The 24044-nt window shown below is 44.0% G+C and overlaps 1 protein-coding gene across 3 annotated transcripts in view; it reads left to right on the forward strand.

Annotated features, from left to right (window-relative positions):
* LOC146667717 (noelin-2-like) overlaps positions 1–23779 on the forward strand; it is a 42085-nt gene extending 18306 nt beyond the window's left edge. For all 3 annotated transcript variants that reach the window (XM_085409386.1, XM_085409385.1, XM_085409387.1), the window contains 5 exons: positions 5079–5298; positions 7609–7715; positions 21623–21799; positions 21912–22085; positions 22861–23779. In XM_085409386.1, coding sequence (XP_085265512.1) covers positions 5079–5298; positions 7609–7715; positions 21623–21799; positions 21912–22085; positions 22861–23181 — 999 coding nt within the window. In that variant the 3' untranslated portion in view covers positions 23182–23779. The remainder of the gene's footprint in view (positions 1–5078; positions 5299–7608; positions 7716–21622; positions 21800–21911; positions 22086–22860) is intronic.
* The last annotated feature ends 265 nt before the right edge of the window (positions 23780–24044 follow it).

Below are 24044 nucleotides of genomic sequence, written 5' to 3' on the forward strand. Positions count from 1 at the left end.
CTATATTAAGTTGATCAGAAACGGATGTAAATGGATTTTATGAATGGAAAGTGATGTGAAAAAATAATTATTTTCTTGTGTGACTTTAGATAGACAGATAAAAGTAATAAATAAAACAGCCAACACATTTGAAATATGGAAATGTGGTCAAAAATCATATTATTGTGCATTAAACAGCTGCTGTAAAGTGGTCGGTTTAAAGGACCTCCTGGAGCGCTCTGACTGAAGGTGCTACTGGTGATAACCTCCTGGGCATGGCGTGGTCATGTTAGCTTTAAGAGCATTCTTCTCTCTGCCACAACAGTGCTGAACTGTTTCAAATTCAGACGTGACCACAGAGCCTTCTTAATAAGTTTTCTCTGTTCCTGTCTGCTGTGCGGTCTCCTTCCTCCCAGCAGGCCAAAGCATAAACAAAGCACTGGCCACCATCGTATTGTCCACACTGCACAGCAGGAGTGGAAAGGCCTCAGCCTTTGTCTCTTACTGTACCCCGCCTCCATATGGTTCTTCCAGTCCAGCTTATTATTGGTCACACCAAGATACTTGCAACTGAAGATAACTTTCACCTCGATGCCTCAAGTGTCATTTATTGTCATTTGTCATTTATTATTTTTGTGGTTTTCTTCATATACCACACTGCAATACGGCCAAACATCTCGACTTTGTTCTTGTCTGTCCAATAGACATTGTTCCATAAGTCTTGTCTAGATGCAGCTTTGCAAACACGGCCATGCTCTGACATGATCCAGTGCTAATTTCAATTCACACAGTTCTCAAATGCAGTGTAAAATAATGAAAAAGCTGTCATAAAACTGCACAACCCCATATTCACACACACAAATAACAGCCCTATATTACAGTGAACAGAGATAAACTAATACAACAAGCATGAAAACAACAATAACTAACAAATGTACATAAGTTAATAACATTAAAGGTTTATCTTAAAACACAATGAGAACAAGTTCAACAGGAAGTTATTACTATTTCAGTTAATTGGACCATGTATATAAATGTAATAAACTGATATAATAGCAATCAATCTTAAAAATTGTTGGTCAGTGCTACTATTCACAGAAGTAGATTTCTACTTAAAAATAATGAGTATTTTTACAGCCAAACATTTGAATTATTTGCTCTTTCTATCAAATTACCTCACTTCCAGCTTTGAAAAGGCAACATGGGAGGAAAAAAATGCTTAAAAGAAAGGTGACATAAATGTCAAATAGAAAATGTTTAAACCTCAGTTAAAAACGATACAGATCCAAAGTAAACATTGTAATTCGACAGTCATTTTGAGGGGTCACACACAGCACACATTATGCACAGTAAATTAGATCACGGGGCCAAACTGTCAAGCTCTGCTGTAACGTCTGCAAAACAACATTCGTGCAAACACCTTGACTTTGGCACGCAGCACAAATTCGGCTTGCTTCTGCATCCTCTTCCTGAAAATGAAACAAAATGTCACCTTTTTGACACAGTGGGGGAGACAAAGCATGCATCGCAAATAGTCAGAGCAGGACTTCCCGGGAGCGCTCTGAGGCTCACAGCTGTTGACAACAAAAGACAACCCGATGGAGGATAGCAGCCAAATATAAATCAGGTTGTTTTGTTTTGTTATGGACGGAGTTCCAGAAAACTGAGCACACCTCGTGGCCTCAGTTGTTGCCATCTTTAGACCATCTACTTTTACTCTACTGAAATACAGCCTTTCACAGTCATAGTACCTTAAAGGTATACTTAATAGATGAATAAATGCAGAATAAACACAGGGAATGGCATTAACCTACATTTTAATCTTGGAGACCTTTTGGATTTTATTAAATTTAGATTTTATAACAAAATGTAAATAAAGAACAACGAACAATGAGGCAAGCAGCTGCAAGGGCATTTATGTGCACTCAGCTTAAGTTTGCAGAATTTAACGTTATTATCCATTTTTATTCGTGTTTATTTAAAGAAAACTTTTTTAATACAGCATATTTACACTGGAAAAGGAAAGAAAAGCTGTGTAAATTTGAAGGAAGCCTTTTTGACTCAACTAAGCGGTGAACTGTTGTATCAACTTGATTCAGTCAAGTTTAGGATCACTGATCTAATTGTGTGTTCAGTGACTAATTCAAATGAAAACACTTCTATTGTCCTGTTTGAATGGCTAATGAGGTAAGGCCTGTGCTAATTCGGATTAAAACTGATAATCTACTATTGGAAAGGTAATTGCTTTTCCACCGTGCTCTCCAACTGAGAGGTGAACTTAGACAAATATTCACACACATGTGTGTATGTGTAGCCTCAGGAAGTATAACCTAAATTCAGTAGGTGATAGCTGATCGAAAGACTGCCATCCCAGTTCATTCAGAAGCTTGATATCTCGGGTTATATTTGTGAAATATTTGCTTGCTCATCTTGTCAATGTCAGTAATTCCAAATTTACAGGTGAATCTTTTCAATAAATTCAGTTCAATTTTATTTTTATAATGCCAAATCACAACAACAGTTGCCTCAAAGCATTTAATATTGTAAAGTACAGACAAACCTCAACATTAAGGCGACCCTCAATGAACAAGTGCTTGGCGACAGGGGGAAGGAAAAACTCCCTTTTAATAGGCTTTGGGATCCGTCTGTCGTGACTGGTTGGGGGTGGTTGGAGGAAATAGGACAAAAGATCCAGTACTTCACAGTCCTTCATTGGTTAGTTTGTCTTATCATGGATTTATGAAATATACATTTAATATTCTGTGGTCCCAGGACGAATAGTTTTGTTTTTAGTGTGTACAAGAAATAACCCTCCACAAACCATCTTGTCCGACTGTAATCCTCACCATAACCCCAAACCAAGTCTTCATATTAGAATTCATTAATAATTAAGAATTAAAAATATTTAATTCATGCGGACTTTGTCTACAAAAGGGACGCAAGCTCCACACTGTGACTGTACACACAGATTTTTTTTTGCCTGCTCATAAAAAGCAGTAGAAGTACACACACACACACACACACACACACACACACACACACACACACACTAACCCTTACTTACCCCAATAGGGCATATTACCGCCTCCCCATAAATCCATTCTGCCTTTCATCTCTTGCCGAGCATATCTTAACAGCTGGGGGGGGTCTGTTTTTAAGTTTTTATATAGTTGGTTTATGCATACGCGTGTGTGTGTGTGTGTGTGTGTGTGTGTGCGTGTGTGTGTGTGTGTGTGTGTGTGTGTGTGTGTGTGTGTGCATATGATTGTTGCTCCTGGGGGGTTTTCACAGTCATAAGCTTTTGCCTTTGCACTGAGAGGAAAGACTCCTGAATATTTATGTGGAACTTCAGTAAGTTTATCAATAACTAAACAGTATTTTTAACCCATGGAGGAAGGAAACAAGGGTGGAGGGCGGGAGTGGAGAATGGGATGTCAAATGGGAGTCATAAACAGAGAGAGATGGTGGAGGAAAGAGGAGGAAAGAGACAGGAAAGTAAGCCTTATTGCACCTAAATATTTCTTGGTGGGAGGGAGGACATGAGAGGACTGTGCAAGGAGAAGTAAGAGGGAAAGTAAAGGTTAAGCAGAGACTGGAGGAGAGATAAAAGTGTGAATCAGGAAGGGAGAGATTAGAGAAATCGAGATGAAGGCGGAGACGTGGCAGGGGAGGGATTAGCCAGGTAAAGTGGTTCGCTATCTAACAAACCGTGGCACCTTTGGCATTTTGTCAAAATTGGGGTTTTAATGAATATTTAATCAACTTGCAATTATATGCAAAGAACACTGCCAATATCAATGAGCGGTGATGATGTAGTGAGCTGAAGCTGCTTGGAATTACAGAGTTTTCACGCTGTGCTCTTGTGACATGTAGAAATTGGAAAAATGCGTCGTAGCGATGTTGGAAAAGTATTCAGGTCGTGATTTCAAGACAGCAGGGGAGGGATTGGATACATAAAGTGTTTGACTGACTGCCAACTGCTGACTGTTTCCTGGATATGTTGTTGTGTTTGTGTGCGGGGGTGCAGAGATGTTATAAGAAGATGATAACATTTTTGTCTTCGCTTTTGACACTTCTCTTTATCCTTCTCTCTTTTCCATATCAAATCCAGCTCTTTGTTCAGCAAGCTGAAAGAGAAGATACATCTAAGTATCAAGGCTAAAAGTAGAGATATAAAAGTAGCAAATAAAAATTTATTGTCCCTCTTGCTGCAAGCACAATTGTTTCATATGCTATCCATATTTTTATTGATCTCCATTTAAGCTGATTAGAGGGGGGAAAGGGGGCCTTTCTGGCCCGATATGATCCAGAGTGCATTTTTTTAAAATGAGAGTTTTCCTCCATCCATTTTATGCTGCTTATTTGGGTCACGTTGCCAGAAAAGACTTGCCCAGACGTACTCTCTTCCAGCACATCTTCCATCACCTCCTGTGGGACTGTGAAGCGTTCTCAGGCCAGATGGATTGCGCAGTCCCTCTAGCATGTTCTGGGGGCGCTTTCCATTCGGTTAACGTGATTCTCCGCTTCCCTCGCTCACGTCTGTTCCTCGGGGAGAGCAAAGAGATGCGGCGACAGAGGCAGAAATGAAATATGATGTGCAGCATCTCAGCTGCCAAATGCACAGAAAGAATTAAGGACGCAAAGTAAATATTCTTCTGAACCAAACCCAAAGGAAATGAGAGCTTTATGTGTCTCAGTTCATTTCATTTGTCTCCTACCAACAAGTTTATCAGCAACAGGTAGACCGGGGGGCTGCCTTGTGACACAAGGATTGTCTCAAACATGTGCTCAGTTTTTAGCATCGACGAGTGAACAAAAGGGACAGGTGAACAGATTCATTTGAAACATTCACAGGTGGAAGGCAGCACAACGGGAGATTAAGGATGACAAGGAGAGTAATCAGCCGAATGAGAAACAAACCACCAACCCTGTTACACATGCTGGGATGAGGTCACCCTTACGGGGCACCCTGACCAGTCCGGACACATAAACTGCCTCAAGTGTGCCTCAAAGGGTGGCACTACGCCGAACTACAGCAACTGAAAGAGAAAAATAATGACTGCAAATGGCCTCTCTCACTTTCTTTAACTCATTCGCAGGAGTTAAAGGGTCAGATGTCTCAGCTACGGCCCCTGTTGTCAGTGGTGGAGCAGTACAGACTGGATCTACAGACGCTGGCCACCTTGCGGATGGAGCTGCTTAACCTGTCGATCGTCCTGACAGCCATCCAGGAAGAGATTGGAGCATACGACTACGAGGAGCTTCAGCAGAGGGTCCTGTTGCTGGAGACCAGGCTGCACAGCTGCATGAATAAACTGGGTACGTGCTGGAAAGAAAGCAATAACAAAATATGACTTGTGCTGCTTTTGAAAGTAACTCACGCGTTTGCAATTTGAACATGAAAGCGAAGAACGTGAGCGCGCGGGGGGTGGAAGCACGCAAAGGAGCACTCCGCAGGTTTACACACTCAAAGATTTATTTATACAACGATTCATCAGTCTGCAAAAATAGTTCTATAACAAACTGAGAAGAAGAATAAAGGAGGGGAGTGAAGTTTAAAAACATGCAAATTTACCACAGGGAGTGAGGAAGGAGTGTAACAGAAAATAGGACCAAGTTTCATCAAGTTGGTACACAATTTGCAAAGTCAGGCCTACCAAACTAGGATATACCCAACTAGTTCACTTACACTAAATGAATCTGTGTAGGTTCTCAGTCGACTGTGAAAGCGACTGGACTTCTTTATATTTGTTGAAAATGTTTCACCTCTCATCCAAGAGACTTCCTCAGTTCTAAAACCAAAATGAAGCGACTCTGAGGAATTTAACTTCTAGCAGGGTTTCTTTGCATCCGGTGACCTCAGTAGTTCACATGATAGGGTGGGTCAAGGTCTCACAGTGGTTTCACCCAAAGCCCCTGGTGATGTCATTTTTAACACCTTGGCTCATGCGATGATGCTCAATAGTGGGTCAAGACTTCACTAAACAGGATATTTAGGGAAAGATGCATACATACATAAGGAAAATCTGAGCTTGAAAAAGATGACATTGGGAATACAAATTAAGAAGTTGGCCTAGCTGACTTAGAAGCAAACAGGACCAACTGGCAAAGGAACAAAGGGAAGCAGAGGAGTACAAAGTGGACATACAACCCAGTATCGTGGCAAAACGTATAATAGACATGCCGGTCCAATGTGTCCATTCCACAATTTGTCTCTCCAAAACATGAAATCGACTTCACTGCGTGCAGAAGTTGCATTACCATCAGGGGGAGATAATATTTAAGCCACGAAGTCAGTAGTGAGCAACAAATGTATTAAGTACATTCCAGGGTCCTTAATTGGCAGAACAGATTAAGCTAGGCGGCTAATGTGTATATACATGCAAAGGTGTTAATAAAGTCTGTTTAAGCACTTTCCCGTGATAATTTTTATGTTGGCTTGAAATAAAATATTTTCCTCTGCTGTTACTGCAACTTCTGCATGCATGTACAATTCACGTTTTAGAGAGGCAAAGCTCGATGTGTCTGTTGCAAGCTTTGTCATGATATCGGGTTGGAATATGTGCAGCTTTTGCAGAGGAGCACATGGAATAGCTGTAGTGAAGTAAGACTATGGTTTAGGATTAAAGAGATTTTTAGGAAGGATTCTTATTTTATTTACTTGGTAAGAGTTGAGGGTGTTTCTTCAGTAAAAAGAAAAAAAGACGGATAGCCATCGGGTAGTAACATGCGGAGACAGCTATGGGGAAACAGATGGACATTCCCGGTTTCCTCTTTGTGCTAAGCTAGGCTGCTGGCAGTCGCTTCATTTTTACTGGACAGACATAAGAGTGGTATTGATTTTCTCATCTAACACTCCAACGGGCAGTGAATAAATATTTTCCACAAAATGTCAAAGTATTGCTTTAAGAGCAGCAGAGAGTGCTCTAACAACAAAGTCTAACATGGGGACAGAAACAGAAGTGCACCTATTTAGGCCCATTTTGAGGAAAATTGAAAAGCCGGGACACAATAAGCCTGTTTGTGGAAAGCATACAAGTGGATGTTGATGTAGAAATGCATTTTGACATTGGGTTTGATCTAAATAGCTGTCTCTGTTGAGAGCCATTATAACTGATGTTAATTCAGGTGGCTGAAAAGGCTCTATTAAAACTCTCAGTGAAATAACCAACTACACTTTTCAAACCTAAAAACGGTGTTTTATAGTTGGAATAATGTAAATGCGGTATCACTGTGAGTGGGCAGTTTCATTTACCTGAAAAACAAAATGTCTTAAAGTTATTATCTAAATGACTAAAACACCCAAATGTATTCCTCTGTGTTATCTTTTCGAGAAATAGAAGCTGCTTTTTCACAGCTCACGCCTGTGGCGTCAACACATTTTCAAGTTTTTATGAAGCATTGCTGAAGTGAGTTAAGACTGGTGGCAGGTGATGGCTGCTCATAAACCAGCTGGCCAAGTCACCTTGACGACGAGCATTACTCAGACCAATCCGGATAACATGAGCACAAACTGGTGCTCCATCTGCATTATCTTCTCCATGTGGCTGCTCTATGCATAAACAACAGATCTAGGATGGAGGATCTCCGCCTCAGCGTTTACATGGTCCGTTTATCATTTGTTAACAGGATGTGGTCGTCTGACTGCCGTTAGCAACCCCATCACTGTGAGGGCCTCGGGATCCCGCTTTGGCTCTTGGATGACTGATGCCATGATTCCCAGCTCTGACAGCAGGGTAGGTGTACAGTGTGATTTGTCTTTTTTCTGTTTTTTCTTCTTCTTCAGTTTGTTCCATTTATATATTTAAAAAAAAAAAGGTTTACAGTCGGGGTTAGAACAAGGTTTAGGTTGGGATTGAGGCATTTGGTGGTCTGGCTCGGGGAAAGTCCTTCTAGAAGCAAGTCTCGCCACTCAGTAGCCATATATTTGTAATTATTTGTAACTCTTACAGAACCCCGTACTTACATGTAAGTGGACAGAGATGTTGCTTTAATTTCACTGAAACATAAAAAGTGCAGCTTTAAAAAGTCTGATAACTTGGTTTTGCTCTGACCACCATGCAGACTGCCCTCAACCCTTAAATTATCATCTCTATCTCATGCATTTCACTTCTTTCTGTCATTTATCTTGTTGTATCCTGTTTTTAGTGAGTGTTTATCACTATTTCTGAGATTATTTAATTAATTACATTTATTTATTTATGGTTGTAGCTGGAGGAATGTTTGTTTGTTTGCTGCTGGGTATTTAAATCTCTGCAAATTTCATGATGTTACAGAGTCATTATTACTCAATCCAGAGTGATGTCTTTGACGGCCCACCAGAGCAGCTGAACAAACTAAGACCAGTGAAACTCTGCTGTCACATGTGGGCAACATGACTGGCTAATAGTTTCCTGGTTTATATAAGCACCTTTTCTGGTAGTACAAACTTCCTCTGCTTTCTTCTTTAGTTGGAAATGCACCAATCAATTTCCTGGCTGAGGTCCAGACTGGTGACTGGTTACCTTCTCCTGTGCGTGTGCGTGTGGGAGCCGTTCTTTCTGTAAACATGATAGCTCGAAAAGTTTTGAATGAATTCTCATAAAACTTTGCAGGAATGCAGAGTGAGGTCACACATACTTACATCCACCAAGGTCGGCAAGGTCAACTTAATGATTTATTGGTCAAAAACTGACAAAAAGCTCAATACTGTAGAAACTATGATTCTTAGAAACTTAGAAACAAAGTGTAGCATGTATTGTCAACATATACATTATAAAATATCATCTCAAATTTGACCTCTGACCTCTTCTTCAAGGTCAAAAGATTGATCTGAAGGTCAAAGTGATAATAATGCTATATAGAGCTGTGTTTATTAAAACTATATTCCTTACTGCTGTTGTTTGTATTGACAGCATATAGACATATAGGGAATGATATATCTGGATTCTAGATATCATGTTACTTTGGACCTCTGACCTCTTTTTTAAGGTCAAACGGTCAAACTTTCACAAAATTGTTTTTTTTATTTTTAAATTGTGTGTAAAATGCTTTTGCTTTTGTTTGTATTGGCAACAGTTAGGAAATGATACGGCTATTTGGGGTTTCTTCTGTCATATAGTTTGCATCCAAATATCATGCCAGTTGGTAGATCTGAGATGTGTTATATCTCTAACAAAAGTATTATCAAGTGAAAGAGACAAGCTGCTAGTTAGAAATATGGTGTAGTATCATATTATATAATAGGCTCAAGTTATTGACAAATCAACACTCGTTATCCATCGCCTACTCCCACACATTTTGTTTTTATAATGAATATATACAAAATAAAATACTATTTCTTTAAGAGCAAATACAGCCCAGAGAACGAGCTGCCTTGATGGAGGTTTGTGCTCTTGGAGTGCTTCTTGTTTATTTATGTAATAGTCTCTGGCTCTATCTCGCCTCCTTCATATTGCCAATGCAAGCATAGTGGCCAGTATTTCCCAAATGTAACTATTTGCAGTTTCTTCTTTTCACTGCCCCGCTGAACAATTTACGAGCTTCATTGATTTAACTTAAATTACTGCACCTCAAAAAAGGAGACATTTTCACACCACCTGCATTTCGGTGTTTATTTGCTCCAACTCACACATGATCCGCTCGATGCAGTTGTCGCAGCGGCATCGGGTCACCCGCTAATGTTCTGGAGATATATTTAGATGTTAAATCATGTTAGGTTAAGTTCTTAGCAGGTCAGTTTTTTTTTTTTAAATCAAAAATTTTCTCTGCTAGGTGTTCCATTCATAAGGGTCCCCACAAAGATAGGCATGCAAATATATGTGTATGTACTTGTTAGTATTCGTGTTGTGAGGGGATACATGAATGTCATATTAAAGTTTCAATACACATGCACCCATAAGAAATTAATTTTTAGTGTGAAGTCATGTGTGAGCTTAGATGTACTGTAAGTTTGGATTTAGATGGAGTAAAGGGAACTGATGTAATCATCAAAATAAGACTGTGTGCTCTTGTGGGCACATGACAAGTACGGCAGGTGAAAGTGGTCATAAAGTTGCCCGCTTCTATATTTTCGCTGATGTATTTTTCAGTTTCTTTCAGCCTCATTTCTAACATGACTCCTGTGTGCACTCTGTCTCCGCTCACTGCGACACACACACACACACACACACACACACACACACACACACACACACACACACACACACACACACACACACACACACACACACACACATTCTGTTCAGGGAGTGCATATTAAGCTAGTTGTCAAGGCTGTCTCCCAGTTGCCAGGTGTGATTTATATCGCCATGGTGACCCTTGCCTGTTCTCTATTAGAATGTCTCCCTGGTGATGAGAAGGCGCTATACACAGCAGCAGTATCCCAGTTATTGCTGTCTGTTTTCCAGTTCCAGGTGTGACTGGTGTAGTTATGGGTGGCGGCTCTTTCTCAGTCTCTCTGTCTATTTGCACCTTTGTCCCAACAATTGGAAGCTTTTTCTGGTCTTTTCATGCTGCACAGTAGGTGATGTTCCTGAATCGGAGCATGGAGAAAGCACAAGAAGTGCACTTTTATAAATGCACTGGGGTTTTTTTCTGTATTTGTATTGTTTTTAAATAAGCCAGCAAAGCTATTATATGCTGTAAAGTGCTTCAATCACTTTTATCTTATTCCCCCCTCTCAGCCTTATGGAGCCCTGTAGAACAAAGACAGTAATGTTTATCATTAAGTCCTTTACATTTCCTCCCTCACAAGACTATTGCAGGGCTGTTTCCTTTTACAGAAGTAATTATTTCTGCATGTGTTTGCCAGGCTCTAAAAAATGCATTTAAAATTTTACAACCACTCCTGCACTGGCACAACAAAACAAAACAGTTGCTCCGTACACAGCTGGAAAGGGCGCAGCTATAAAACGGTGAATACATTTTACTGAGTGACGCTGCATATGCACTCTTTGGATGCATTAAAGAGAACTAAAAACCAGAGTCAAGATGACTCACTTGGATTAAAATTGCACACTTGGTTCACAGGCACAAAAAAGCTTCAGTATTTGCTCCCATGTTGTGAACAAAAAAGTGGAGCTTTCAAACTGTTGAGTAAGTTCAGCCTGTTCTCATTTCCACTACAGCAAATACTGATGTACTGTAGAAGTCTCTGGCACCTCAGAGTGTCCTCTGAGTTTGATTATATGACACGCCAACTGATGCTTTTTACATATGGGTGCATGTTAAGCAGCTTTAGAAGCATGCCTTCTCTGCTTTCATGCTGTTTACTACAAATTCTGACTCTACCTCCAACATGTGAAAATCCCAGCCGATTCATCGGCTTTTGAAATATTCAAACCAGCCTTGCCACATTCAGTCCACTTAAATCACCTTTGTTGTCCATTTTAAAGCTCGCTTTGAACTTCAGCAGGTCGTCTTGACCATTTTGACATTCCTTAAGGAATGCCATGTGATTGGCTGATTAATTAACAAGCTGAACAGCTGAACAGCAGTGCCAAATAAAGTGGGAAGTGGGTTAATATGTAAACATAGCATACTGATTTGGGCAAACATTTCTCACATGAAACAGAATAATAATACGTAATGGGCTGTGACTGAATCTAGTTTACTTGTAATGATAAATAACATTAGCATAATAACTGACTGTAATTTATAAGGAAGCCATTAATCTGCCAGTAGAACAGCTGCCATTTCCTTGTTTCCATTCGTCTGCCACTCGATCTAATCTTCTCTCTTTTTGTGTTGCGGTAATTGAAAGTTAAAAGATTCAAAATTCAAGATTCAAAGTGTTTATTGTCATGTGTCACAAGAGAAAAGGCATTTCTTTGTGCAATGGAATTTTTTCTTTGCTGACCACCCACAGATTAATATATAAATAAATAGCTGAAGACAGAAAAGGAGACAAAATATGGAGATTTGAAACAGATGTGTGCAAAAGAGCAATAGCTTAATATGTAAGATGACCAGACGGTCAAAAAAAATATTATTACTGTTCAAAATGTGTCAGTGAGTCTGATGGCAGTGGGGAAGAAGAAGTTAGTGAGTCTGGATGTTCTGGATTTCACACTTCTAAACCTTCATCTCGAGGGCAGAAGTGTGAACAGTCCGTGTTGGGGTGTGAGGGGTCTTTGAGGATGGAGGCAGCTCTCCTCTGGACTCTGCGATGGTAGATGCTCTGCAGAGAGGGCAGCGGGGTCCTAGTGATCTTCTCCGCGGTTGTTATCACTCTCTGCAGGGGTTTGCGGTCCATAGCAGTAGTGCTGCCGTACCATGCAGTGATGCGGCTGGTCAGGGTGCTCTCCACAATGCAGCTGTAGAACCTGCTGAGGATCTTGGCCGGCATACCAAATTTCCTCAGCCTCCTCAGGAAATACAGCCGCTGCTGAGCCTTCTTGACCAGCTGTGTGGTGTTCAGTGACCAGGTGAGGTCCTCAGAGATGTAGACGCCCAGGTACCTACAGCTGCTCACCCTCTCCACTTCAAGGCCCTGGATAGACAGCGGTGGGTGAGGCCCCCTCAGAGTTAAAAGTTAACTTTGTAGCTATTTATAAAAAGGAAAAAAAAAAGCTCTGTGCAATAACCTGGATTTTAAAGTAGTAATAAAAAAGACCTTCGGTTAAACAAAAGTTACAAACAAGATATTGTGTGTTGTTAAGTTGTCTGGTTACTCTTTAAGAAACAATTTTATCCACTTAATTTTAGTAAATGTGACCAGATTCTGTAGTTTTTGGCTTCTAAAACTAACTGCAAAATTATGAAGGAGTGAAAATGAAACTAATCAGGGAGTGAAAACAAGGTGTGAAACACAAAGCTCCAGAGGAGGAAAAATCACGCTCTGACAAATTTGTGATTTATTAATATTCTTAAATGCAAATTCAACACCCTAATGATGCAAATTCTGTTTTCTTTACTTTCCTTCCAAACGTTTTTCCAAGCACACAGCAGTTTTGGCATTAATTTCATCTGCTGTGTTCTGAGAAAAAGAATCAAACCTAAGCGAGGCACAAAAGAGTGGTGTGGGTGTAGCGGAGAAGATGATGTGACTTTGACAGCCATTGTGTTCTTGTTGTTAAAGCTGTTATTCTTCATGATTAGACCAGCCAACTAACGGACAATCATCTTATTGAATCGATTTCCCCCCAAAACGGCGTCTTTTTATTCTCATCTCATCAAAAACAGACAAAAAATTCCAAACAATGATGTTGATAATATTTTCTCAGGCTTTGTTTGTAGTAGTGCACATATTGAATCATCACAAACATCACAGACCAAATTAGTTTGTTTGTAAAAGTTTGTTCTCTTTAACAAAAAGACACACACACACACTGTGAGTCAAAATGAGTAAAGTCATTCTCATACATCCTTTGGTATCCATGACTACAGGGTGCCACTTTGGCATTTATGAATTCTTCATTAGCTCATCAGTGCACAAATGTGCATGTGTATGTGTGTGTGCATATGCACGCGGCACACACTCACACGTGCGCGCACGCACGCATGGACACACCTGTCGCTGTATTTGAGAACAGCTGCTGAGGTGTGGATATCCCCTGATCTGTCAAGATGCCTCAGCTGATAGTGTGAGAACGAGCGAAAGGGCGAGAGAGACATAGCAAATGGAGGGGGCTGGGGGTGGGAGGGGGGCATGAGGACGGTTGCTGAAGAGGTGTTAGGCAGGGAAAGAAGAAGTGAAACAAGGGGCGAACAGAAGGAGGGGACGAGACAAAGAGAAGAAGAAGAAGAGGCAGTGAAGGCTGATCAAAAGAGCAACTGTAGAGGGAGACTAATAGGGGAGCCGGGGAGGTGATGGTGAAGGTGAAAAATGTGAAACCAAAGAAAGCAGAAGAAGAAGAAGCGAAAAAGAAAAGGTCAAGCATTTTAGTGCATAATTCCCCAGTTGCAGTGGGTTAAATCAGGGTTAATTCTTCGATTAGCTTCGAATTGTAGTTGTTGATCTGGTTCACCCTGCTGAAAACTACACTGTGAATGCTGCAGTAGATCCTCTTTTGGTGAGGGTTTTTAGGAAGATGCTCTGTAAGCGATGGTGAAATTCAATGCATTTGTTACTTCTAGGCTTCGTTTTTGTATTTCTATGCTATACAGTTATCTTTAAAGCTCCCCGAAAAGCCTCCTGGTGATCGAAAATGCAGCGGCAGGAGAGCTAACAGGGAACAAGAGTAGGAGATCACATTTCTCCTGGATTATCTTCTCTTCATTGCCTCCCTGTTAAAGCCAGAATTAAATTACAGGGTTAGAATATAATACTATGTTTGCATCAAAGCTCAAGCGTGCTTAACATGACATTACACTGAGATATGGTTAAAGATGAGCCAGGTTCACAGCCCTCTGGTATTTACTGTAGCCCTCTGCTTGCAGGCCTTTGATTTGTCAGGGTTGATCAGGTTAAATAGGAGCTGCGTTTTTGTCAGACAGTTAGGGCTGAATGTGAAGCAGTAGTCTGACATTTTGGCAAATATGCTCATTGTTGTTAGGGTAAGATGTAAAGAGCCTAACAATGGGCAAGTTCTGCAAATTACCTGTGTCTAGTTGTCCTATAAATACAATGCATCAATGACCATTCACTTAAATAGCGTAAGTACTTTAAGTAATGCATCAGTATTAGTAGTGTAACTAATGTATTGGTATTTCCAGTACTGTGCTAAAGTCTCAAGCCACCCTTCGTTTCCTTGTATTTTCCCTCCAAGGAGCCAAACATTCTTGTAATTTTTTAAAGTGGTCTTGAGCAATAGTTCTCCAGGTTTTCTGAAGGTCTTTCAAAGGTTGCCTTTGGACACTGGATGCTTTTTCACCCAAGGGGTGAAGTTCTGTCCAAACATAACAGGCAACAAATGAATAATCAGCAGGCTTAAAAACCATTGAGATGAACTCACATCCTTAAGAAACAGGAAATAATCCAGCAGTGACCTGACACAGGACCTGAGAGATGCATCTGGGGCTTCAGTTGATCCATCTACTGTTCACTGAAGCCTCATCAGAAATGGTCTCAGTGAAAGGTTTAGTATCAAGAAGCCGTTTTTAAAGAAAGGAACAGGAGAAAAGGTTGAGGTATGCCAAATCATGCAATAACTGTCAGGAATCGCTGTGCGGCAGGCAGGAGTTGGACCCAAAATGCAGGACTCACAGACTCGGGGAGGTGAACTCAAAACACAGCTTTATTTGCTGGGAGAACAAACATACAAACTAGACTAAACTGGGAAACCATAAACTAAGAACTCACAGGGAGACACAGGGAGATCCACACACAGCATGAGGGACGACGTCACGCCGAACAGAGGGAGACGCAGACAGAAATACACAGAGGGTAAACGAGGAAAGTGGGAACACACGGGGAACACAGGTGACACTGATAATCATAACGAGACAGGGCGGGGTGAACTGAACATGACATGTACGGGCGTGAGAGTCACAAAGTAAACAGGAAGTGCACAGAGGTTCAGACAGGAGGAGAGAGAGCACGGGGAAAACACAGACATAACGGGCTGGGGAAACATGAAACAACCACAAAGGGAGACGAGGGCTCATAAATACACAGGGCACACAGGGGGGAGAGAGAGAGCACGGGGAGAACTTGGACATAATGGGCAGGGGAAACATGGAATAAAACATAAGGAGAGACGAGGGCTCACAGATACACAGAGGGGCACACAGGGGGTAAAAGCCATGAAGGGAAAACACTTAGGGAACAACACAACAGGGCAACTCAGAAAACATGGCCTAAATAAGGAACAAAATACAAACATACAAGAAAACTAAGAACACTGGGCCAACATGGCCCAGGACCATGACAGTACCCCCCCCTCAAGGGCTGGCTCCCGACAGCCCAAACCCGAAAAAACAAAAACAGAAAACAACCCACCCAGGGCGGGAGGCGGGGGACCAGGACGGAGGGACCAGAACGGGAAACAAAAACAAACAACAGAAAACACAGGAGCAGTTCAGGGGGCCGGCCGTGCGCAAGGCAACGGCGGCAACGTGGAAACAGTTCAGGAGGCCGGCCGTGCGCAAGGCAACGGCGGCGGCGAAGGAGACAACGGAGCAGTTCAGGAGGCCGACCGCGCGGAAGGCAGCGGCGGCTCTCCAGTGTTAGGCGTGCTGGCCATGGCCCGGTGGGCACAGGACCAGTCGAGGCAGGACCAGGCGACGACGGGGCCGGACCAGGCGACGACGGGGCTGCAGCAAGCGAAACAGAAGCCAAAGACGAAGCTGGGCCAGACGAGGACGAAGACTCGGAGGCCGGGCCAGACGAGGACGAAGACTCGGAGGCCGGGCCAGACGAGGACGAAGACTCGGAGGCCGGACCAGACGAGGACGAAGACTCGGAGGCCGGACCAGACGAGGACGAAGACTCGGAGGCCGGACCAGACGAGGTTGCAGAGGCTGAGGCTGGACCAGGCGGAGCCGCAGCGGCTGAGGCTGGACCAGGCGGAGCCGCAGAGGCTGAGGCTGGACCAGGCGGAACTGCAGAGGCTGAGACCGGACCAGGCGTAGCAGAAGCACAGGCAGAGGCTGGCCCAGGCGTAGCAGAAGCACAGGCAGATGCAGCCGGACCAGGCGACGACGAGGCGGTCGCAGGTGGCGGCTGGACAGGCTCCTCGGGCCCTCCAGCTGATGCGGCGTGAGGCTGAACGGGCCCCTCGGACCCTCCAGCGGAGACAGGAGGCTGAACGGGCCCCTCGGACCCTCCAGCGGAGACAGGAGGCTGAACGGGCCCCTCGGACCCTCCAGCTGACGAGGCGTGAGGCTGAACGGGCCCCTCGGACCCTCCAGCGGAGACGGGCGGCTGAACGGGCCCCTCGGACCCCCCAGCGGAGACGGGAGGCTGAACGGGCCCCTCGGACCCTCCAGCGGAGACGGGCGGCTGAACGGGCCCCTCGGACCCTCCAGCGGAGGCTAAAACAAAGCCAACAGGCATGAAGTCCTCTGGCGGACATGAGGACAACTGGCGCTGCACTGAGCACTGACTCTGCCCAGGCAATGCGAACATGGTGCAGTTCTTAGGGGGCTGCTTAAACTTCAGGGGTCCAGAATCAGCTGGGGACTGAGACCTAGCCTCTGGGGAAGCCCTGGAGTGGCCAACTGTGCCAACGGCGGCTAAACCATGAAAAGTACCCTGAGTAGAAATCAAGTTACCTCTCTGCATGGAGTGAATGAGCAAAACTGGCGACACAGGAGACTGAGCAGAGAGAGGCTGCTGGGCAGCTAACTGAGCTACTGGAGACACGGGTGAGAGTGGGAGCTGAGCTACTGGAGACACGGGTGAGAGTGGGAGCTGAGCTACTGGCGACACGGGTGAGAGTGGGAGCTGAGCTACTGATGGTGGTGAAGTAGATAACTGCACGGGAGACTGAACTGAGGGCGTCTGCACTGGCACAGGGGACTGAACTGATGTCTGTTGTAACGGAGGTGGTGAGAGCAGAGTAGGCAGGGGAGTTGATGACTTCACAGGAGAATGAACCAGAGGTGAGTGCACAGGAGACTGAGCTAGAGGTGGTAGTGATAGTTGAGGGGAAAGTGGAGCTGGTGATTGAGTGGATGACTGTGCTAAGGGATGCTGCACTGGGGACACTGGAGACTGCACTGGGGACACTGGAGACTGCACTGGGGAAAGCAGGGCTGCAGGAGGCTGCACTGGGGACACTGGAGACTGCACTGGGGATTGCAGTGATGGTTGTAGTGGAGGTGTGACGGGTGGAGGAGTGGCTGAAGTGGCTGCGGGTCGGGCGGCTAGTGGCTCAGCTATAGAGCATATTAACGGCAGGGCTATGGGTTGAATGTCTGACTGAGTAGCAGCCTGAATGGCTGGGTGTAGTGATGGTGGTGGTGGAAGGGAAACAGGTGGTAGTGTGGATGACGGAACTAAGGGCGACTGAGTGGCAGACCGAACTGATGACTGAAGCGATGGTAGAGGTGAAAATGGAGCGTGTGGTGGAGTTAATGGCTGTGCTAGCGGGGACACAGGAGATGGAGCTAGCGCTTCTGGCTGGGCAGCTAAGTGAAAAAACACAGCCCCGGAATAAACAGTCCCAAAGTCAGGAAACTCTTGATTGTCCCTTCCACTCACCACAGCTGGCAACTCAGACGTCTCGGGGTCTGGCTGTGGCGGTGGGTGTCGGCGGCGTGAATGCCGTTTTCTTCGGGAAGCCGGAGGTGCGGTGATGGAGGAAACTGGCAACGACGGAGAGATCACGGCCAGCTCCTCATCCTCCGACCACATTGCTGCGAGAAAAGCAGCGGGTGAGTGACAGTCAGAGTGGAGGGTGGATGGAGAGGAGTCCAGTGGCAGCGGCGTGGAAACGTTTCCCGATTGTGGCGGTCGCTGTTGCGGTATGACGAGCTCGCGAGCTTGTACTGTCTCCTTGGCTTTCTGCAGATTGGACAGTAGGCCCGAAAATCCTGAGAGCTCGCGAAGATGGGGATTCCCCTTGAGAATTGCCTCGATGGCGTTTATCCCAATGGACATTGCTTTAATGTCCGAGGCATGGGAAACTCGCTCCCACAGGCTGAAGATGCGGGCCAAATCGCTTTCCCGGGAGGAGCCTGCTGGGTCCATGTCTGGTGACGTCGTACTGTCAGGAATCGCTGTGCGGCAGGCAGGAGTTGGACCCAAAATGCAGGACTCACAGACTCGGGGAGGTGAACTCAAAACACAGCTTTATTTGCTGGGAGAACAAACATACAAACTAGACTAAACTGGGAAACCATAAACTAAGAACTCACAGGGAGACACAGGGAGATCCACACACAGCATGAGGGACGACGTCACGCCGAACAGAGGGAGACGCAGACAGAAATACACAGAGGGTAAACGAGGAAAGTGGGAACACACGGGGAACACAGGTGACACTGATAATCATAACGAGACAGGGCGGGGTGAACTGAACATGACATGTACGGGCGTGAGAGTCACAAAGTAAACAGGAAGTGCACAGAGGTTCAGACAGGAGGAGAGAGAGCACGGGGAAAACACAGACATAACGGGCTGGGGAAACATGAAACAACCACAAAGGGAGACGAGGGCTCATAAATACACAGGGCACACAGGGGGGAGAGAGAGAGCACGGGGAGAACTTGGACATAATGGGCAGGGGAAACATGGAATAAAACATAAGGAGAGACGAGGGCTCACAGATACACAGAGGGGCACACAGGGGGTAAAAGCCATGAAGGGAAAACACTTAGGGAACAACACAACAGGGCAACTCAGAAAACATGGCCTAAATAAGGAACAAAATACAAACATACAAGAAAACTAAGAACACTGGGCCAACATGGCCCAGGACCATGACAATAACACTATCAGTCATGGATTGGCCTCCCCAGAGCTCAGACCTCAACATTATTGAAGCAGTGTGGGATCATCTTGATACAGAACAAAACAAAAGGCAGCAAAAAACCAAAGAGCTTTGAATGTCCTTTAACAAGCCTGGAGAAATATTTTAAGACTACTTAAAGAAGAGACTTTGTCTATGAAAGTTCAGGCAGTGGCTCTAGCAAATTTACATGGAAAATATATATTTCCATGTATATTTTCAGGTGATTCAATAAATCCCTGTATCTATTTCCCATTTCTCTAGAAAAATATTTTTAAAAAGAGAGTGACTTTTGCACAGTACTGTATGTTTCCCTCTTAAGAAAATATAAATACAAGAGCCTACTCTATATGAAGCTACAAACCGCTAAGCTAAGCTAACTGGCAGTAGTTTCAGAGTAGGATCAGTCCACTGATCACAGCAGTGTTTATTCGGCCTCTGGCTCCTCATGTTTGAGTATCCTTGTGAGAGATGCTGATCCCTAAATTGCACCTGATGCTGAGATCGGTGCCTTTACTGGCAATAGTGTATCAGTACATCAGTTACATGCTAAAAATGCCCTGTAAATGCAGTCCAACCCACTAATGTAAACCAACATGTGACTGCCAGTATGAAGAGACCCACTTGAAATGTCAGACGTGCTCCCGAATGAATATTTGCAGGACCTGTGGATATTCTTTCCCCTTAGTGTAGTCACAATGGGGAGGGATCACTTCATAGCATGTGGATACTGTAATAGGATACAACTGATCCTTTAAGGGCGTATGTGAGTAGGCCAGCCGGGAGGGGAGCAGAAAGAAAATAGCTCACTAATTTGTAAAACTTAGACGTAAGCTCTAGAAGCAGAAGAAGAAAACAAAATCCCAAGTCACTTTCCGTGCGCACCGTTTGCTATATAATCAGTATCTGGAGCTTGTTTATTTAAAGTAAATGGTGCATTCAGACACGAGAAGATTACAGCTGCCAATAAACAAAGGGACTCGTCTTCCTTTGAAACCTATTTAAAAGCGAATTAAAACTGAGAAAGCTTCATCAGTGTTTGGAGGAGAGAAGAGAGCGCACTGGAAGGAGCGGGAAAGGCCAATCAGTCTGCTTCATTGTCTTTTCAAACCACTAGCCGAGTCTCAATTAAACTCTGTTATTGAAGGCCCTCAAAATAACCGCAATCAGTTACCTTTGTCTGAAAGTCTCTAATTCAATGTGAATTTTAAATATTGCTGCTACAAATGAACTGTAATTTAAAAAATTGCTGTTCTACTGCAGGAGAGGGTTTTTTCCCCTTAACAAAAAGGTTCCTTTTCATCTGCCCCCTCCCCACCCCCCCTTTTTTAATCTGGCCTCAGTACTTTTCAGTCTTTGCGGGGGGGTGGATAACGAGCATCTTTTTCACCAACAATGCTCTCTCTTCCCAGTGCTCTCTGCTCTTTTCTTTCATCTGCTTCACCTCTCGTCCCCTCCCCGGGTAATTAATCCTCCACGCTGCCGACGCGCAATTTTCCACCCATCCCATTTCTTCTCTGGTCGTTTGTTTCACCACTGATCTTTTTCATCTTCTGCTCCCTCCCCACAACTTCTTCCACTGTCCTATATTTACAGCTCTTCTCATTACACTAAGATTATTGGGTTTTTACTTCTCATCGGGCGGTGATTTAAATTCAGGTCAGCTTGATTGAGGAGGTGGGAAAAAGGTGGACATCAAACATCCATACCTGGGATAGATCAGAATTTATTGCTGCTAATTATCTCCGGGAATGTTATAAACTGTGGAAATGCATAGCCAAAACTGCTTCCACTGTCTAGTCCTGAAATAGGAATATGATAGGGGGGAGCAGGCGTTCCCTAGATGGAGGCAGACAAAAAGCAGTTTTGTTATTTCTGGTGAGCAACCTTCGCCGAACAGCGACTTGCATACACTTTTTGCTATTTGTGATGCAGGAAAAGCAGCTGAAGAAAAGCCCTATAACCTTTTGTATATTGAGCATCTCTCTTGCTGCGGCCTCACGCGCACAACTTCAGCATGCTAACAAATCCAGAGCTTTGGCAGGCCTGCTGAACCTGCGTTTGTTATCTTCCCCACCTGAAGGTCTGGGTGATACCAAACTGTTGCCTTTGCTTTTATTTTATTTGACCGACTCGAGGTTTGCAGCATCCAACTGCGATAGTCTGAGTACATTATGTCGTGATCTAATCAGTTTTTTGGACAGCAGGAGGGGGGGGGCATGATGGATCACTCTCAAAGCGTAACAGAATTTATTGCTCAGCAGGAGTTCATTTTACGAGCTGGCTATAGATGAGCCATCTGCGCTCCTTGCCCTTCTCTCCAACAGGTGTGGTCGATGGATGGCTACTATAAGGGCAGACGTGTGCTAGAGTACAGGACCATGGTGGACTTCACAAAAGGCCAAAACTTCGTGCAGCATCTCTTACCCCACCCCTGGGCGGGAACCGGCCACGTGGTCTACAACGGGTCTCTCTATTACAACAAGCACCAGAGCAACATCCTGGTACGAGACTGGGTCACGATCAGTAACAGCTGATGCTGATGACTGACGGTTGAGTAAAATGAGATGCTGTACGTGTATGTACGTGCATATGCGTGTGTGTGTGTCTTTCTAGGTTCAGTACCATTTCCGCTCTCGCAGTGTGTTACTCCAGCGTAGCCTAAGCGGTGCAGGATACAACAACACCTTCCCCTACAGCTGGGGAGGATCCTCTGACATCGACCTCATGGCAGATGAGACAGGACTCTGGGCTGTCTACACCTCCATCCCAAACGCTGGAAACATTATGGTCTGTCTCCGTTTTCTCTAACTTTCCTTCACAGAGACACATGAGACACATTGCCACACAGCAAATTTTGACTGATTTAAGTGTTATGACTAGCACACTGAAACAGAGAGAAGAAGCTGCTGTGCTGTACATCAAATTCATGTGACAGCCAGGATCTTATGTATGGTACTGGATCTTAAGAAAACACCAGCAAATAGAAACATCCAGCAAAAGCACACGATATGCAGTGGAATTTGAATAAAGCAAATACAAATACAATGAAACGCAAATACAATGAAAACAAACGACAGAGATCGACAAAAAAGCCACACGCTCACAAAAAACACCCTTCACAAGACACAACAGTTGTGTTTTGGGGAGACAGTTAGTAATTAGCTGTGCCCTAAATCATATCCTCGCCATCATCTACTTTATAATGCACCAATGAACATTGTGCTGTTTTCAGTGAAGACAGAAACTAGTGATTGAGTGTTTTCTGAATCAGTTGAAATGTAGGGTCATTCTCTCATCCACCTCCATCAGATAGAAGACCGGTTTATGGCTCCTTGGCTTCTCTTTTCAAGCCCACAGTTTGCATCCATCTTTTATGCAGACGGTCTGTGATACTGTGAGGCCCTTTAGAAAACAAAAAATAAAAGTCCTCTCTCATGTACAATCTACGACAAACACGCTGCTTTCAACAAATTTCACCATTTCTGCAGCTACAGATTTACCTCAGCTTATTCACAACCGTGTGAGACGGCATCATTGCCAACCCTGTCCTCTCTGCCTCCAGGTGAGTCGCCTCGACCCTCATTCGCTTGAAGTCCTCCACAGCTGGGACACGGGGTTTCCTAAGCGGAGTGCTGGGGAGGCTTTCATGATTTGCGGCACCCTGTACGTCACCAACTCCCATCTGGCCGGAGCAAAGGTCCACTTTGCCTACCACACCAACACCTCCACGTACGAATACACCGACATCCCCTTCCACAACCAGTACTCCCACATCAGCATGATGGACTACAACCCCAGAGAGAGAGCACTGTACACCTGGAACAACGGTCACCAGGTCCTCTATAATGTCACACTGTTTCACGTTATCAGGAGCGATGGATAGATTTACACCTAAAAGATATAAATAAAAATGAAAATGAAAAAAACAAAGTAGAGATGAAGGAGAAAGGTTTTTAAAGGACACTTCAAAACTTGCAAAAATACACACGCATGCACACACACACGCACACAACAGCGACTGACATCTCAACAAGGTAATAAGTACTGTCTGTGTTTGAATTTGAATGACTTCTAGATGATGTGAGCTCGCTGAGCTAATAACTAGACACAGTACATGGTTGTCAAACACCAGTCTAAAGGTCACAGACAAGAGTGTTCATCACCGCAACGATGGGCTTAACTGCCTCTGCAGCAGGGACGCTGATAGAAAAGAAGGAAGTCAGACATTTTGAGCTCATCCATATTCTGTTACGTTTCATTCCACTCGTATATCAAGAAGTGACTTTGGAAGTAGAGGTCGCATTGTTGGAAAAAAAAAATTATATATATATATACACACAGCTCATGAACTGAATTTCACCTCGCTTCAAACCTCGAGCTATGACGATGGCCCTGACTGAGATATTCCGGGTTTGTGATGTGATCGTGGACGTGTTCAGTCAGCATGGTTGTTCATTCAATAAAGTTTACTGTCAAACTTTGCCAAGACTTCTTTGTCCTGATCTCTACACAACATAGTATACACAAATACACCAAAACAAAAAAGGCTTTGTGCTTTCTCTCCTTCTACCTTTCTCCACTTTGGCATCTGGTTGGATGGAGCCTCATGAATTTAGAGGATTAAAAAACACAAACAGGGAACCAAAGATGTCCTCATGGGATGGCAGGTGTAAGCAGTATATTCAAATAGCCACAGATGCTCTTCAGTGCACATCTTCCAGAACAAAGCAGCATCCAATCATGTGA

This window comes from Rhamphochromis longiceps, linkage group LG6 (genome assembly GCF_057381845.1).
Source record: "Rhamphochromis longiceps isolate RC_006_pf linkage group LG6, R_longiceps_female_GT1.1, whole genome shotgun sequence".
Taxonomy (NCBI): domain Eukaryota; kingdom Metazoa; phylum Chordata; class Actinopteri; order Cichliformes; family Cichlidae; genus Rhamphochromis; species Rhamphochromis longiceps.